Source organism: Dryobates pubescens, chromosome Z (assembly GCF_014839835.1).
Source record: "Dryobates pubescens isolate bDryPub1 chromosome Z, bDryPub1.pri, whole genome shotgun sequence".
NCBI classification, from domain to species: domain Eukaryota; kingdom Metazoa; phylum Chordata; class Aves; order Piciformes; family Picidae; genus Dryobates; species Dryobates pubescens.
Genome location: NC_071657.1, coordinates 110,643,371 through 110,662,941, shown reverse-complemented (window position 1 = coordinate 110,662,941; position 19,571 = coordinate 110,643,371). Strand labels below are relative to the sequence as shown.

At 39.0% G+C, this 19,571-nt stretch overlaps 1 protein-coding gene across 1 annotated transcript in view; it reads left to right on the top strand.

Annotated features, from left to right (window-relative positions):
* PCLO (piccolo presynaptic cytomatrix protein) overlaps window positions 1-19,571 on the top strand; it is a 325,623-nt gene that overhangs the window by 212,776 nt on the left and 93,276 nt on the right. The window contains exon 10 of the mRNA XM_054178010.1: window positions 12,486-12,611. Coding sequence (XP_054033985.1) covers window positions 12,486-12,611 — 126 coding nt within the window. The remainder of the gene's footprint in view (window positions 1-12,485; window positions 12,612-19,571) is intronic.

Here is a 19,571-nt window from a genome sequence, read left to right as displayed (position 1 = left end):
TTATCTATTACATTATATTCTAGCTAGCACATACCTATATATCTTACATATTACAGTGCATCATATTATATTTACATTAACTCTATTACTGTTTCTTAAGTACTAAAGATGATAGAGCTGGGAGAGTTCAAAACTAATGTATTAAACAAAGATGTTCAACTGTCAGTGGCATCTGTTGAGCCATTGGTGTCTTGTCAGTAAAGAGAGATGAATCTCTGTGCCTACAGGTTTTTTTAATAGATTTAAGTCTGCTGTCTACCACAGATGACACCTGGATACTATTACTCTGATGTGATATATCATACAAAAAGAAAGGGCTGGAGATTGTTTTCAAGTTGATATGATAAGTGCTCCAAGATGCTAATTTCAAAAATATTTGATGATCCTTCAGGATGATAAGTAGCGTGCAAATCAGCATTAAGTAGATTTGCAGCTGATATAAATCAATGTTACGCTATTAAAACAACTGGAATATAGCTGAATTTCATCAACTCAGGATTTGACTACATGTATATTTTATACTTTAATTGCCAACGGCCAAGAAATGGAATAACTGAGTAATCTTAATCATGCTTCTGGGAAACAATTTAGTTTACAGTAATTTCATTAGAAAGCATCAAAACAATTCTCCTGAGAAAAATCTTGAAAATGTTCTACCTAGCTAGACAACCAAGCTCTGCTATGGATCACTGTGATGTCTTCCAGAGAATTCCGTAGGAATAATAATGCAAATAAAAATATATCCTGGATTTTATCATACACATTACCTTTCTTGCTGCATTCCAAGTGCCTGGTCTCATTTGGTTTCCTTGCTTTGCCATTTTTCCTTTCCATCTGTTCTTCTGTACAGACTGCCTGTATTGCTTTATCACAACTATAGAATCACAGAATAATTTAGGTTAGAGTGGACCTCCAAAGGTCATCAAGTCCAAACCCCCTACAGTCAGCAGGGACATCCTCCACTAGATCAGGTTACTCAGAGCCTTGTCCAACCTCACCTTGAAGATCTCGAGGGAAGGGGCCTTAACTACCTCCCTAGGCAACCTATTCCAGTATTCCACTATCTTCATGATAAAGAGCTTGTTCCTAACATCCAATCTAAATCTACTCATTGCAAACCATTGACACTCATCCTATCACTTCAGACCTTCAGAAGCAGTCCCTCTTTAAGCCTTATTGTAGGGCCCCATCATGCCACTATTAGGTCTCCCCAGAGCCTTCTCTTCTCCAGGCTGAACAACCCCAGCTCCCTCAGTCCATCCTTGTAGCAGAGATGTTCCAGCCCTCTGATCATTTTTGTGGCCCTCCTCTGTATTTGCTCTATCAGGTCCATGTCCTCCCTGTGTTGAGGGCTCCAGAGCTGGTCACAGTACTCTAGGTGAGGTCTTGCCAGAGCAAAGTGGCCAAACCACTGCTCTTGAACTGCTATGGTATCTAAATAACATTTGTATATAACTAGCTTGTGGTAGGGCTTTCAAGTGGTTTACACTCCAAGGACAAGTCATCATTGCTTTTTGTGGCTGACAATTCCATTTCATACAGACGATTGGACCTGGTGTAAAATTGTTCCAACAGATAAGGGCCTACCAGCACTTGAGCACGTGTTTTGTCTAGATAAGGCTGGAGGAGGAAATGGAAGGTAATGTTAACTAAATGAAGACAAAAGGAAGTTATGCTCTGTCTCTGTTTGCAAGCAGAATTAGAAGACATTTGTTTGAGTTGGTTGATATCTTCTCAATGTTATAGCATGCTATGTTGGCACTCTGTAAACTCTTTCATACCTAATGTCTCATTTTTATTCTTTATCCTGATGCATTTTTCTAATTGCTAGCTTTGGACCTTGCTAAGAACAGGTTATTTTTGTTCTTCCTTGGTATAATTCAGTCTTCTGGTTTGTAATTTTGTTTTTTAAAGTATTGTTAGAAAGTGATGAAAATGCTATTTAGACTTGTGTTTTTTCTTCCCTTGGTATATGTCTGTGCATTGGCTCATTAATCTGAAACAAAGCATTTAATCTTTATTTTGAAGTTTAAACATACCGTCTATTATGAACTACTCAGAGACATGTGATGCAACCCTCATCTGCATTTTGCAGTGCAAGCCCACTTAAATTTTTCCCATTTACCTTCTGTATAGTTTCAACTTCAAAGTACGTAATATGCAAAGGCAATGAAAAGAAAACCACTATGTTTTTCCAGAACCAGAATAAACAGTGATCAATGATTGCCACCTTGAAGAGCATGCTCTTAGGATCTTAGAAATCCAAATCAGTAGTGTTTCTAATATATTTTTCAAAACCTTTCTCACCTAAAAGTCTACTAAATAGTCATGTATCTCTAATTGTGACAGGAGTCAGATTGCTGTTGATGCTCATAGTCACAGTTTTCTTATTCCAGTTAGCACAAACTCATGTGTGATTACTGAAAATCTGTTGTACATTTTAATTGCTTCTCTATTTTCTTTGCTTATTGAATTAGACAGACAAATGGTTTCATAGTTTGAATTAATATCTGTTTGAGTCAGCACATGAACAATGTTTCCACAGTTTCTGGGTTACATGCCTGCATTCTCATGCCAGCATTGAAGTTTTTGCCACAGTGTGGGACTTAACTAATAATTAAACAATATAACTCTCTGCATTCAGTGCTGGAATTCTACTAACTTTCACCAAATAAAACATCTTTGGAAATTTAATTTGCACCTTTCTGTACAGACAGGGCCATAAACACCTGATGTACCTTGGATTGCTTGATTTTTCTTTACTCTTTTTTTCCTTTTTTTTTTTAAAACCTGTAATTTATATAAGGGGTTATTGACATTTGTTTGGAATGGAATGGCATATCTAATAATTGTTTAAATGATTAAATAGTTCCAGGAAATCTAGGCCCTTTATGCTCTAATGGCTGTAGTGGAGCTGCTCAGCAAAGTAGCAAAATAATGGTAAGATTTCATGAGCTCCCCTGTGACAGAAGGTTGGCAGCAGTCAAATGTTTATTATCTCAATAATTGATGGTGGGGGGGGTGTGGGGAGGGAAAAGACCAAAGTGTATTTGCAGAGCTGAAGTTATGGTCAGCTTACTACAACAAAATAAATTATATTTTTTTCTGTCATGTAACTCCTGTGACACAACAAAATATAATAGAACAGAATAAGGAACAGAACAGAACAGAACAGAATAGAATAGAATAGAATAGAATAGAATAGAATAGAATAGAATATTTCAATTGCAAGGGACATACAATGACTATCCAGTCCAATTTCCTGACCAATTCAGTGGTGGCCAAAAGTTAAAGCTTGTTACTAAGGACATTATTTAAATGTTTCTAAAACCTTCACAGGCTTGGAGTATCAACCACTTCCATAGAAAACCTATTCTAGTGTTTGACCACCCTTTCTGTAAAGAAATACTTTCTAATGTTCAATCTAAACCTGTCCTGGGGCAGCTTTGATCTCAGCACCTCCCACTCCGATTCCTTCTGCATGAAGATGGAAAGTGCAGTGAGTTCACCTCACAGCCTCCTTTTTCTCCAAACTTGACACATCCAAAGTCCTCAGCCACTCCTCACAGGATATGCCTTCCATTCCTTTCACTAGCTTTGTTTGTCTTCCTCTGGATGCATTCAAGGATCTTCACGTTCTTCTTAACTTGTGGGGTCCATAACTGCACATGGTATTTAAGCTGAGGCCACACCAACTCTGAATAGAGTGGGGAAATTCACCTCTTTTAGCCAGCTTCTTATGCTGTGTTTGATGCACCCCAGAATAGGGTTTGGCCTTTTAGCTGCTAGTGCACACTGCTTATACTGAGCCTGCTGTCAACCAGGAGTCTCAGATCCCTTTCTGGAGGGCCACTCCTCTCCCATTTTATACTTGTGCCCAGCATTACTCTGTCCTAGATATGGGAACCAGTATTTGGATTGCCCAATTCTCCAATCTTATCTAGATCCCTCTGCAGTGCCTCTTGTCCCTCAAGATAGTCAGCAGCACCTCCAGTTTGATATAATCAACAAACTTTCACCAAACTTGGTACATTCAATTCCTGCATACATATCTTTGATAAATATATTAAATGGACCTAGACCTAGGGCCAAATCCTGAAGAGCACTTTTGGTACCTGGTCACCATCTAGATATAGCCTGATTCACCAAACCATTTGAGTTCTGCCCCTCACCCAGTACACCATGAACCCACTCATCCTACAGTTGTACAACTTGTCTGGAAGAATGCTCTGAGGGACAATATCAAAAACCTCATTAAATCCAGAAAAACTACATCCACTAAGGAGTTGTCTTAAGGCTTATGGTTTCATTTTCAGCTGAATCAGTTAAATCAGTATCTCACAAGCTAACTGTGATTATTTAGTATTTGTCTTTATTACAGTACAAAATCAATTTACTTGCATGATCTTATCTTGTTAAAGTTTAGCATTAGCATTTGGGGGGGGGTTGGGTTGTGGGATTTTAGGGGGCTTTTTTTATTTAGTGTGCCACATCTTAAAGCTTTAAGATTTGATAGGAGAGTAGGGTCACAGCCTTGGAGATCAGTAAAAACAGTTGCAATTAATCAACAATCTTCTGGCTTTGAAGCATCTTAAAATAAAGATTGAGTTATAAAAGTGTAAATTTACCTCTGAAGAGATGCTTTCCTGAAGATATTTTCTGTAGAAATCGATACTCAGTTCAGAAATGGTCTCTCCCCCATTCAAAGGACAGTGATTCACTTTCTGATGGTTCTGTGTATTCTAAAGAAGAAAACAGTTCATTAATCTGAAAATATAAAATTATAAAAAGAAATGTCTGGTTATATCATTATAGTCTAAGAGATGGAAATTGAGAGTAAAAAGGTTAAAAAAAAGGCAAAAAACAAGGGCAAAAGATCTGAGAAAACATGATTGACATGTGATTGATGTTATTTTAAAACTATCTGCATTCAAGGCGATAAATTGGGCAATGTCATTGCAAACAGAAGTAGCAAACTCAATGTTTTCAATACATATAGGGCAAACAAGCTCGAAATCCCATCTTCACATGAGAAAATACAGGAACATCTGAGCGATATTTCTTTGTCAGCCAGAAGAGTGCACTTAAAACTCAACAGGCAGAAAGAATCTTATCCATTCTGACTGCCAGGACCTGAATATTTTGGAAATTAAGTTAAAATACTTCCAGTAATGTTTTTGAGAGATCCAAAACTGAACATCTTATTCGAGGTGTTGCCGTACCAGTATACTGGAGTATGGGGGTGAAATGCCCTAGTCCTGCAGGCTACACTATTTCTGGTACAAGCCAGGATCCTATTTGCCTTCTTGGCTGTCTGCACACACTGCTGGATCATATTTATCTGGCTATTGACCAATACCCTTAGGTCCTTCTCCACCAGGCTTCTTGCCAACCACTCTTTGTCAGTGACCAAAGTGCAGAGCCCAGCACTTAGCCTTTTTGAATCTCATACAGTTGGCTTTGGCCTATTAATCCAGTCTGCCCAGGTCCCTCTGTAAAGCTTTCCTACCCTCAAACAGATCAAGACTTTGGTGTCATCTGCAAATTTACTGAGGGAGGACTCAATCCCCTCATCCAAGTAATTGATAAAGATATTAAATAAAACTGGTCCCAGCACTGAGCCCTGGGGAACACTGCTTGTGACTGGCTGCCAACTGGATTTAACTCCATTCACCATTGAATGGAGTTGAATTTTGAATTTGACCAGGCAGACAGTTTTTACCCGGTGAATAGTGCACTCATCTAAGCCATGACTGGCAAATTTCTCCAGGAGGAGGATGTGGGAAACAGTGTCAAAATGCTTTACTTAAGTTCAAGTAGACAACATCCTAAACCTTTCCCTCATTCACTAAGTGGGTCACCTTGTCATAGAAGTAGATAAGATAGTCAAGCAGGACCTGCCTTACATAAACACATGCTGGCTGGGCCTGATCTTCTGATTATTTTGTATGTGCTACATGATGACACTTCAAGAATATGTGCTCCATAGCCTTCCCTGGCACCAAGGTGAGACTGACAAGCCTGTAGTTGCCCAGATCCTCCTTCTGGCCCTTTTTATAGATATGACCGTTTGCTAACTTAATATATTGGCTGTCAAGATATTGATAAGTTGACTGTGAGGGATAAGAATTAGTCACTGTGTGCTTGTTTGTGTGTTGTATATTGTATATTTGTTTATTGGATTTGCTAAGCTTAGTGACCAGTTGTGAGCTTCAGATGGTTAACACATTAATGAGTCTTTCAATAGTGTCCACTTACAAATGTGCAGAGCATCCCAGATAAATTTCTACATCCTAAGGATGGACCAATGATTAAATGTTTTTATATACATTTCTTTTATGCAGTGAGGTGCTTTTTTTTTTTTTTAAGACTGTGGTTTTCAACTTTTATAAAGCATATTAAGACCCATCCTTATAAAAGTGCATTTGCTTTCCCTATGAGTCTGAAAAAGAAAATTTACCAGTACTAAATTTCAAATTTGAACTGAAATAAGGTAGTTAGTTTAAAATGACTATGCAGTTTATTATAATTACAGTGAAAAATTACTCTCCTCAATGAAAATAATATTTATTTTTTTGTAGCACAGTCCCAGAATGCCAATATAGCTGTTGTTTAAAACACAGCATCCTTTCTGTATATCAAGTCACTTGCATGTATATTTAGCTTAAAAATGATGGTCCATACCAAGTTTATAATTAAAGCAATATTAACTACTATAATGGATAGATCTTGTAGCAGAAATTTAATCATATTCCCCATGCTTGTAATTAGCTTAGGTATTTAGTTGGTATTGGTTTGTGTTTATTATATGTGTCCCATTACATTTTTTAGGCGGTTCTCTTCAAGCTGAAATATTCATACTTTTCCAATTCTTAATTTGCTGTTAAAAGAAGGAGGGAAGACTGTGCACTTCTGTAAAACAACAGGCTTAAAAATTACATTCTTTTTCATTGCATTTATATTGCTTAACATTTTCAGGTGTAAAGTCTTACAAGGAACTGAGTCTTTAAAAGACATTGCTGAGGCCTTCAAATTGCAAAATAAAATAAATAAATAAAGACAAACATATAGAGAGGAGCCAAACTGGCTACATTTTTTTAAACAAAAATTTCAGGGATCTGCACAGTCACAAAGGTGATGAAGGGAGTGGAAGAGTGGAACATCTCCCTAATGTGGAAAGGCTAAGGGAGCTGTGTCTTTTTGGCTTGGAGAAGAGGAGACTGGGGGGTGAACTCCCTCATTTTTATAAAGATGTGAAGGGTGAGCATTAGAAGGACAGAGACAGGCTCTTCTCAGTGATGTTCAATGATAGGACAAGGAGCAATGGGTGCAAGCTGGAGCAGAGGAGTTTCCACATAAACATAAGGAAAAGCTTTTTCACTGTGGGGGTGAGAGCCCTGGGACAGGCTGCCCAGAAAGGTTGTGTAGTCTTCTTCACTGGAGACATTCCAAACTCACCTGGATGTGTTCCTGTGTGACTTAATCTAGGTGATGCTGCTCTAGTAGGGAGGTTGGAGTGGATGATCTTTTGAAGTCCCTTCCAACCCCTAACATTCTATGATCCTGTGGCTAGCATGCTATTTCATACTGTGATCTGAGTACTCATAACTTCTGCTGAAGATAATTAGATATGCCTGCTCAGCATTTCACTGGACAAAAATCAAAGTAAAAATGAGAGAACATTCTTGCCATATGAGATCTTTGTGCAGTTAAAACATACAGAGTTATTGTTCATGTTGTCATTGGGTTGAGTGGACATATTCCCTATATCTCTTATCTGTTCTGAAAGTATCAGAACTAAATATCACCATACAGGTAAAAGAAAAGTACATTTAAATGGTTTAATATGACACATATGAATTTTATCTTGAACTTGGATATAAATATAATCTAGAGGTGAATTATGTGCAATATGTGTTTATGAAAGTCCTGTTTGTACTCCCAGTCACACCTTACCAAAATCAGTTTTTCTTGTTACACACCATGGTAGATAACCCATACAAAATCTGGTCTGCAAAGAGTCTTGATCATCCTTTGTAAAATCTCAAGGTCTACCATACACTAGCCCTCAGCCATATTGTGTTTTTAGGCTGGATGTTAGGAAGAACTTCTTCCCAGAAAGAGAGATTGGCCATTGGAATGTGCTGCCCAGGGAGGTGGTGGAGTCACCATCACTGAAGGTGTTTAAGAGTGGACTGGATGAGGTGCTTGGTGCCATGCTTTAGTTGATTAGATGGTGTTGGGTGATAGGTTGGACTCAATAACCTCAAAGGTCTTTTCCAACCTGGTTAATTCTATTCTATTCTTGGCCATGAGGCCACGTTGTTGGCTCTTTCTTCCATTCCTTTATGGGGATTGCATGTCTGGAAAGATTTTGCTGGTTCAAGGCTGTGCTCTCTTGTGACTTTGGGTCATTGTTGGTGCTCTAGATGATGGGGGTGTGTTTTTGGTTTGTTTGTTTTTCAGGTTGTTGTTGTTGCTGTTTTTCTTAGGCAGATGTCTGGGTGAGCTCTGAATACTCTTTACCAGCTGTGAGTTTCACCCTGAAAGGGAATTGGGGCTGTTCAGTCTGGAGAAGAGAAGGCTCTGAGGAGACCTTATTGTGGCCTTCCAGTAGCTGAAGGGGGCTACAAGAAAATTGGGGAGTGACTTTTTAGAGCATCAGGTAATGATAGGACTGGGGGGAATGGAGCAAAACCAGAAATGCTAAAGGCTAAACAGCTCCTGCTCCACCACTACCCTTTTTGCACCCATTCCAGAGCCAGTGGCAAGACCCTCACCAGCCAAGATACCAACACAGAGGAGCTCAGCCCCAGTGAGGAGACCCAGCCAGCACCCATGCATGATATTGGAGTAGTCATTGATTCTGGCCCTAACAGCCGGGGGGCCACCAGGCCCCCCGGCCTTTGTTGTCACCACCACCATCACCCAGTGCACACCATGGGCACTCACCAGTGATGAGAGGAGGATCCTCCAGCCCAGAAGGGCTGAGCTTGGGGCTGCTGCCTTTCCTGGTGGGGATTAAATAGGGGAGTGGGTGGGGAGGGCAAAGTGGTCACACCTGGGGTGGGAGGAGACCCCAAGAGAACCCAGGTGCTCTGGGTTTGAGGGGGAAAATGGGGTGGGGAAGGGACTTTTAATAGAATCATAGAAGCAATAAGGTTGGAAAAGACCTCAAGGGTCATCGAGTCCAACCTGTCACCCAACACCTCATGACTACTAAACCATGGCACCAAGTGCCACATCCGGTCCCCTCTTGAACACCTCCGGGGATGGTGGCTCCGCCACCTCCCTGGGCAGCACATTCCAGTGGCCAACAACCCTCTCTGTGAAGAGCTTTCTCCTCACCTCCAGCCTACTTTTAGGGTGTCCTCATCTCAAGTGACTTTTAGGGTGTCAGGGAGTGATAGGATCAGGAGGAATGGAAAAGAAACAACAAACTAGAAATGGGTAGATTTAGATTGGACGTCAGGAAGAAGTTCTTCACCATGAGGGTGGTGGGACACTGGCACAGGTTGCCCAGGGAGGTGGTGGAGGCCTCATCCCTGGGAGTTTTTGGGGCCAGGCTGGATGTGGCTGTGGGCAGCCTGCTGTAGTGTGGGGTATCCTTGCCAGTGTCAGGGGGGTTGGAACTGGATGATCCTTGGGGTCTCTTCCAACCCTAACAATTCTGTGAGACCTCACCTGCAATGAGAGATGTCTGCATGCACTGCCCTCATCTGTTTTCGGTGATTTCAATCAACAGCTTTCTAGTAAGTATTTTTCTCACTGGATTTATAGGATGCTCTGGGACAGGGTGATTCTGTGGCACCATTCAATATCCATTGCTGAGAGCTCAGAACTCTACAGTTACACCATCAACAACAAAGTAGGGATGTGAAAATCATAGATAAAGCACAGACCACACCAGGAACTTGAAACCTGATGCCTCTCCCAGGAAAAAATCCCAACCACTCTCCTACAGTGTCTTCTGTATTGGGCTGCCCAGGGAGGGGATGGAGTCACCATCCCTGGAGGTGTTGAAAATAAGACTGGATGAGGCACTTAGTGCCAGGGTTTAGTTGATTAGATGGTGTTGGGTAATAGGTTGGACTTGATGACCTGAAAGGTCTTTTCCAACCTGGTGTATTCTGTATTCTGTATTCTATTCCCACAGCACCCCTGAAACTCATCCTTGGCCATCAGTCCGCACTGGAATCATTCCATAAAAGTTTGGTATACTGATAGCACATTGCCAGTGGTAATCCTGTCACTGAATCTTCATTCTAATTTTTCTTAGGTCTAGGTGTAGATTTAATTAGTCTACCACATCCCCAAGATTGATGTGAGGATTGATCTGTGCCCATCACCTGAGATGACACCAGCTCACATCACTAGTTGTGTGGCTGAACTTCTTGCATGCTCCAGCAATGCATACTGCTTAATTTGTAGAGCAGTCCAATCCTCTCAGTGCATTAAGTATACCTATATGTATTAATTACAGTGCTGTAGCTGTAAGAGCAATCCTCATGGAATTACTTTTAATTCTTCAATACTAGCTTTCCTCGGCTGCTTCCACCCTTCTGTTTTAAGAGTATATTAGAGGGATACACTACTTTGGTCTAGGCTTGCAGTGAAGTGAGGTGTTTCCATATTAAGCAATTCCTGCTAAATACCATGAGTCATGAGGTGACTGTATATTATGCTGTACAGATCCATGCATATGAATACCGGGCATGTTCCAAAAGAAAGTAATTGTTTGGAAAATGTCTAATATACAATTACAAGGGAAGCTGAGGCACAAAGCATAAAGATGTAGCTAAATTGGGATAGAAAAACTAGTTGAAACATTTTTGGCCAGAAACTCAGTGTGGATATCTTGCTTCTAAAACAAATTTATCAAACACTAATATGATTATGGGGGAAAAATTAAGTCTAGAAAAGGTAAAACTTTGAAAGGTATTGCGTGGTGAGCTTTCTATAGCTGATTAGTCTAATCACACAGCACGTTTAGCTTATTAAATTCATAAGTTAAAACTTAATTATTTAGCCATTACAGTAGAGGTGAGACCATCAGCCTTTACATTCCCAGATCAAAGTGTGAATCATCGCATATGAAATTTTCTTCAAAGAAGCAATTTGGTTTTCTTCTATGGAAAGTTTCTGGGTTTGTTTTGTTTGGTTGTTTTTTTGTTTTGTTCTTAATGCAAGACGGCATAAAAAATTGGCTATGCATGAGATTAGCTTTACAAGACTATTTTTTTAAACTTTTGTTTTTCACTCTCATTGTTCTGTATATAAAGGAGATTAGTGATCTGCTTCTCTCCAGCTAAAATAGTTGAAATGGTTTTGTAATTTTTAAAATAGCGAGAAAATACATTAGATTTATTGGTGCTTTGCACAGACCGAATCGAGGCATTTTTCTGTTTTGATGATTTGTACATCCTTTGATGTAAAAAGGCATCAATTAAAAGCAAATATTTAAGAAAAATAATAGCATCTGCCAAATAGAGGTTTGTGTAAATGTACATGCTTTGCTGCTGAAGCTCAGTCATCTGTCTGTCTCCATATTTAGGTGATTCTAAAAGCTCAACTACTCTGATTTTTCAGCTAAATTGCATGCATGGTTTAAGCGTATGGTAAATCCATCATTTGAATCCACATTTCACATGGATTTCTAACAATTTAATGCAATTTAATTAATAATGAAAATTCTGGTTTGATTGAAATAGGTTTGCTATGCAAATAGTCCCTTTGCAGTAGAGCAAGGCTGTCAGAAGAAGGCAGGATTTGTTTTCATGTCATTTTTAGTGAAGCAGTTATTTTTGTTATGTCAGTCATACAGTACTTCCTCAAAAAGATTTTTTCCTTCACTGAAACACTTCCACATGTGATCATCACAACAATGATCAGAGGTCTGGAGCACTTCTCCTATGAGGACAGGCTGAGAGAGTTGGAATTGTTCAGCCTGGAGACAAGGCGGCTGCAAGGAGACGTCACAGCAGCCTTCCAGTACTTAAAGGGGGCCTATAAGAAAAATGGAGAGAGACTTTTTCTCAGAGTGTAGCAGTAGAACAAAAAGTAACAATTTCAAACTGAAAGAGGGTAGATCTAGATCAGATATTAGGAAGCATTTCTTGAATTTGAGAGTGGCAAGACAGAAGGGCAGGTTGCCAGAGAGGTTGTGGATGCCCCCTTCCTGGAAGTGTTCACAGCCAGGATGGACGGGGCTTTGAGCAACCTGGTCTAGTGGAATATGTCCCTACCCATAGCAGAGGAGTTGCAACTAGATAATTTTTCAACTCAAACCTTTCTATGATACTCAAAGTTAAATTTTTGGGAAAGTCATGTATGGGACTGCAGTTAACCTTAATCTTCCAACCATAACCAGAAGTTATTGGTGACACCCTTCAGTAACCTCACATGAGTTGCTCTTTTCCATTCTTTCCGGTGGATTCTTCATTGCTTCATTTCTGCTTAAAGTGATCTCTTTCTTCTGATAACAGGCAATGGACTTGGAATCCGAGTTGTAGGCGGAAAAGAAATTCCAGGAAGCAGTGGGGAAATTGGAGCTTATGTTGCCAAGATCTTGCCTGGGGGCAATGCAGAGCAGACGGGGAAGCTGATGGAAGGTAAGATCGATTCATTATCAAGAAAGAGAACCACAGAAGTGCTGGGAGTTTGGTAGAGTTATTTAGCGTAGATTTCCTCTTGCACAACAGTTGTAATTTTGAGCAAGTAGTGAGAGATCTCTGAGAGCCCCTCTAAACCTCTGTTTCAAGAACTGGAATTAACTTCCTCATTTCATTAACTTTAAGAAGACTGCATTAGACTATACATTATCCTTTAAGTACCTGAAGCTGGGTGAATTGAATTCAACTTAGCCATCATTTACCTTCCCTGATTTTTGCAAATGTGATAATTCTATCTGATAACAATTTATATCTGTCTATAATCACAGGAATGGTCTCTTCTCTGTATATCTATTTTCTAGTTGTTGTTTTTTGTTGTGTTTTTTTTTTCTCATGTGAATATCTGTATGCATCTGAAATGTCAAAGTATCTGTGGACAAAAATATAATATAGATGTTTCTAATTAATTCAATTACTTATATTTCTTTAATAAGAAAAGGGAAAAATGACAAAAGAAAGACAATATAAAGAACAGTTCTAAGCAGAGTTCAATTCACATAATTTTTCTGAATGGTAAACATAGAGCAAAGGTCATGGTTAAATCAAAAGCACTTTGCAGATAAGAAAAAAGTTGAGTATATTGGTAAAAATATGCATTTAGGGAAAAAAAATTAAGTATGCTGTATTACAAAACAGTGTCACCTGCATTAACTCTGATGCTTTTTACATTCTTGGTGTTTCTTTGTTGATATTTTAATGATATATATATCATCAAATGATAGAATAGTGATATCTATTCCACATGAATTATGGAAGAATTTGCCTTAATTTAGTGTGTTTTGAGCAAGTCATTGTTTTGGCTTCCTCCATACATAAGAGTCATAACTGTAATAGATCATGAATGCATTGTTTCATTATGAAGTGGGTAAAGAAGAAATGAGGTTATTCAACATTTCCCCAAATCTAGACATTTCAAGGAGAATGAGCAGTTACTGCTTGAAATTATCCGAAGTCTTTTTATTTCTCTTGTCATGAACTTAACTGGAAAGTGGGGTTTAAATAGGTTCTTCATTCATTACTTAGGTAAATTTTAGCAGGCATCAACATCTTGGATGTACAGGAGAAGCTGAGTCAGGGGCATTTGCTTTTCTGTCTGTTCACAATGTATTTCAAAGATTTCTTCCTATTTTAGAGAAAGACAAACAGGACAATAAAATATATATTCATTTCTTTCATTGTACCATCAGTCCTGTTTCTGAGCTGACTTTTGCAAAAGTATTCCAGACTTGGGTATTGTGACATAAATCAACTCCATCAAAATCACTGTATTTAATCTGTATAATTTGCCCACATAATGTCCCAGACCACATTTTATTGTTGATGTGTTAAATATTCTCTCAGAGAGATAAATCTTTTCTTCAGAATAGACCATTGTTATAGCATACAAGACAAGCACTTCCCCTAATAGTCATTTACCTTTTAAGTCTTGCTTTTGTGCCTAGTTTACCTTTTATGTTATTTTTGCATGGCTGTCATAGATCAACAAAGAATAGTTGGCTAGTTCACTTATAGTTTTGTTTGGTTTAGTGCAAATATAACTGGTGAACTTTCATTCTCTACCCTTCACAAGTGCTAAAATCCGTTGAGGTCTTCAATCATTCTCATATTGATCTATGTAAATCCATCCAAAGTGCTAATGTTACCAGTATTGCTGATGTTGTGTCTGGGTTTTTTTCCAGCTATTTGCTCTCTTTCACATCACACAGAGAAATCTTTCTATGTCATTATCTGTAAGTGACAATTACATACTAGCAATTTGTATAGTAATCCTGAGTCACCTTTTTCTGCTGAAATGCTGCATGGCTTCAAGGTAGAGTATAAACCTAGTCATCAAGTAAACATCTCATAATGTCATACAAGCTAACAGTTTGATGATTAGACTTTCTAAGAACATGATTAATTGCAAAAAAAAAAAAAAAAAAATCCCAGCAGCTTAATTAATTTTCTAATTCTAAACCCAGAAAACACTGGGTCAATTGCGTAATGAACAAGGACAGCATTACTGTGGTTATGAAGAAAGTCAAAGTCCTAACTGCTGCCTGCATGACTACAAAATTACACACACAATCGCAGAATATATCCAGTTGGAGGAGACCTAGTTCATCCAGTCTAACCCTTGACCCAGTACTAAGGGGTCAACATTAAATGCTCTCCCTAAGCAGCAGCTCCACACACTGAGCACACCCAGGGATGGTGACTCCATCACTGCCCTGGGCAGACCATTCCAATGTTTGAGAATCCTTTCAGTGAAGAAGCATTTCCTAATATCCATCCTAAATCCCCTTTGGTGCAGCTTGTATCCATTTCCCCTAGTCCTATTGCTTGTCATCAAGGAGAAGAGGCTGCCCCCTGCTCACTCCAACCTTCCTTCAGGCAGTTATAAAGAGCAATGACCTCTCTCCTCAGCCTCCTCTTCTCCAGACTGAACAATTCCAGCTCCCTCAGAGGCTCCTCATAGCCATGTGCTCCAGGCCCTTCACCAGCTCTGCTGCCCTTCTCTAGACACTCTCCAGTGCCACAATATCCTTCCCTGTAGTAAGAGGCCCTGAACTACATTTATGAAGAAATGACACACTTTAAAAGACAGATTCCTTTCCTTGGGGAATAGCAATCCGTACAATTTTACCCTATTTAAATATCTCTGGAGGAGTCTTAGTGCTGAAAAGTTTATTTATAGTTATGACTGGCAAATACCAGTCTTTTTGGTTCTCTCACCTTGAATTGCTTTCAGATGTCAAAAATATCTCTGATTCATCATTCATTGGCATTACAAAAGCTGGAGGTGGAAGACTCCTTGCACTGAGCTCCAATGCAGGGACTGTGTCAATTTGATAGATAGGTCTGTGCTCCCTCTTGTGTTGATAGAAAACAGTTCAGTTTTGTTCCTCCTGGTAAATCAACTGACTGAATGGCCTCTTCACCAACATTTTTTCAGAAACAGAAGAACCTAGAGTAAAGAGAAATAAAAAATACTAATGTGTGTTGCCAGATGTTGCAAATTTGCTGGATACCCTCATCACTCAAGTTTTCTTATTGAACCATTTCAACAGTATGACTGGAGAGGCTGGGAAACAGTGAACCATGAGTGTCTTTATTCCAAGTTTTCAATCAGCAAAGCACGCTGTGTTGCACTTCATAAACCATCAGAAATTCATGAGGATGAAGAGAAGATTCCAGGGGGACCACAGAGCTGCCATCCAATACCTGAAGGAATCCTACAGGAAGGCTGGAGAGGGACTTTCCATAAGGGTGTCTAGCAGTAGGGCAAAGGGGAATGGTTCAAGCTATGGGAAAATAGGTTTAGACTGTACTTGAAAAAAAATTTCTTCAGTTCAAGGGTGGTGAGACTCTGGAATAGGTTGGCCAAGGAGGTTATGGATGTGTCCTCCCTGAGGCTGTTCACGGCCAGGCTGAATGAGGTGTTGAGCCAAGTCTAGGTGAGAGGCATCCCTGCCCATGGCAGGGAGGATGGAGATGTCTAAGGTCCCTTCCAACCCAAGTCCTTCTGTGATTCCCTGACTTTCCAGTCCACTTTGCCAAAACTATATCTTGTTATATCATAGACATGCTTTGGATATTGCTTGGAAAATGCAATGTGACCGGAATGGTCTTAGTCACCTACAGATTTGGAAAAATAGAACAGAAGCAGTAAGTCACTAATCCTTCCCTGTGCTCCTCTTGCCACACTTCCCTCTTATCGCTGAGTTATAGATGGGCTCAGTGTAACACTGGCTAATCTTAGTCATCTGTTGGTGGCAAATCACCAGCTCTTCCTGAGTTTTAAAAGACTACAGTGAGTGCTACTTGCTGCTTAGCCAGATAAAATTAGAAATATTGATTGGAGCATTACAGTGAAAAGAGATTTCTCCAGTCCCCATGAAGCTAGGGATAGTGGAAGTACCAGCATGCCTTCATAAGTCCCTCTCATAATTACACTTCTGGCAGAAAGGAGAAAGCATATTGAAGCTGGAAAATGATGAAAGGAAATTAAAAGGATTGCAAGAAAGGAACTTAAAATTACTGAAAAACTTTGGATGAGATCTTAAATGAGCAGACATATCCTTCCCATCCTGCAATTCCATTTTGCAGTTTGACTGCTTTAATTTATTACTGCACTGGGGAAAAACAACAACAACAACAAAAACCCTTTACCCTGTTCTCTTAGTATTAGTCTTAGTGATTTATTGTGCTGTCCACACTTATTCTGTGGGCTTAGAAAAGAAGTGAGCTTGCTCTCACATATTCTCTGGTCTACAGACTCAGGTTTATCTGGACTTTATCTGATTTTATCAAGGGAAATGTGCACAAAATAACAGGCAATGCCAGAGCATGGTTGAAAGCTTTGCCCTGAAGCTGTTTAGAAAGGACTTAATCTAAACAAACTCCTACAAGCCTCTATCAGCTGTAAATATTCACTTGCATAGTTGTTGTTCTGTAGTGTAGTGTACTTCTTTCAAATAAGTAATAATTAATAAATGTGCATCACTGTTCTTCCTAAGTGTGGCAGTGGGTGCTCAGCATATAAGAAAATGACTTTTAAATGTTTAGATTTATTTTTAATTGACTGTCTATTCTAAAAGTTACGTTGTCAGAAAGGATACTCCAACAAATTACATAATTTCCACATTACAGCTACCCTTGTATCTGTTAGAGTGAAGAAAGAAAGTAAAACAGATTTCTCACACTGTGTTCTCAGTCTTGTTGTCAATAAGGTTGAGTTGAGTTGTACTGAGAGTTTAGTTTGGCTATGATATAGGAGGTAAACCTGAATCACCAGAAGAAATGAGAAATGTTCTGAATCTATGTGAGGCATACAGAAGGAAATGGGGTTTTGCAAAGATACTGCATTAGAAATCCTATTGTATATCTAAAATGCCTCTTTTGGTGAGAAAAAGCAGGGAGCAGGAATTTATAATGTTTCTTTCCATTTCTCTGTATATGTAATTTCTTTATATTTAATGTTCCTGCAATAAAAATCAACACTGAAAATAGCTATTAGAGAGAAACTTGGATCTAGAAAGTAGTTGAACATCTGTATAGACTGAGCTTTCAGAATCTTTTTTATGTAGTCTAAAACAGGAGATAAGAGACAACTTATGGGACAGTTGCAATTTTTTTTAACTTATGAGAAAGAAGAATTAAATTAATATGTATTAGGATCAGTAAGACCTGGCCCCTTGTGTAATGCAAGCTACACATTTTTCACTTCTGCATTCAGTTTAGTTATGTGCTACATAAACTAGTGTAGATAAAGAATTCTGTATACACCTTGAACAGCTAATCATTGCTGAAAATCAGTTGTATTGGAAAAGCCCTTTCATTCAAATTGCACTAAATCATTTAATCAAAATCCCTCTTTAGGGAGAGTCTCTTTAGTCTTAATTGGTACGTGTAATTTGAAAGACAAGCAAAACAACTTGGGTGCTTCAAGAAGAGAGTAGATACAAACACACTCAGTTGATGTTCCATAGGCAATGAAGCGGAGAACAATTACAAAGGTGAGGCTAAAAGCATTCATCAGATTATTTATAACACAGACTGCGGAAGATCACTGATAAAAATGTCATTGGTGTTACAATTTTCAATAACATTCCTCTAATGTCATATTAGAAAGCATATTGTAAAGTACTTATGTGTAACTATACAACTAGCAGTTATTGGACACACTGCTTTTGACAGCTGTTATGCAGGACCTTGATGTATTCTACCTGTTAGAAAGAATAGCCTGATCCTTCTTGGAAAGAGTCCTCATTGCTGCCAGAGGATGTGCTTGAAGTCCTACTCTGAGCACACCACAAAACAACAGTAGTGCTGCTGTCAGGCATCCCACAAAATTTTCTTGGCTCCCACTGGAACCACAGACCTCTCTGCTTTGAATTTCTGCCTCTGACACTGACAGACAGCATTTATCCATGTGGTCCAGCCTCTTACACTTGGATAATTTGTGCTATGTTCTGATACTGTGAACACTGTTAAAAGTTCATTTGTCCTTCTTTCATTTTTTTTTTAATATAATCTGTCCATTCTTACATCAGAGATGTGGCTGCAGGCCAGACATTGACTGTACAACAATGTTTTAAAATCAGATTAATGCATATTTGTAAGAAGATGAAGTATTTCCTGTTTCTGCATTCCCAATACCTGTTGTGCAGTTTATTGTGGGCTGAAACTAGCGGACTAAGAGTTGGATGTGATTTTAATGTGAAAAAAAAATCAACAGTGAAATCAAAATGAGGGTCATCTTGGAGTACAGTTAAATACAGCTATGAACTTCTAGACAACTTTCCCTGTTCTTGGGTTCTAAAATAGTATTAAAACATTTTTCATCTACACATAGCAATTCCAAACTTCAACCCCATTCCTGAAATCTGGATCTCCAGGAATATTAGTCCAGCCTCATCACTCCAGAGAGTATTGTGTTAGTGTAAAACATAGGAAAGACTTAAATCCCAGCCTGAATTTTCCCCCAGGAACAGTTCCTTCTGCTGCTAGTTAGGTAAACAGTCACTGTCACTGAATATCTTGGAGGCAGCATGTTACTTGGAGGCAGCAAGATGCACTTCCCAGAAGAGGCTTACAGACAGCATAACTAGGTACTGCAGCAAGCAGACTTTTAAAATTACTTGTTATTTCAAAGTATTTTTTTTCTAGATAGGTTTATGCAAGTTTAATTCTTCTAAGACTATAAGGAAGGTAATTAACAATTTACTGTGAGGAAAGAAGGACTACTGAAAGTTCATTGTCTCAGAACAGAACATTATCTGTCTTTGGACAGCATTTGCTCATGGTAATTGTGGCAGTTGAAACTCCCCCATTCCTTCCTTCCCCCCCAACTAAAGACAGACCTCGAGGTGGGGCTTGTGAGGAGCTGATCTTTGTCAGCTTTTTACCTCAGGTGCC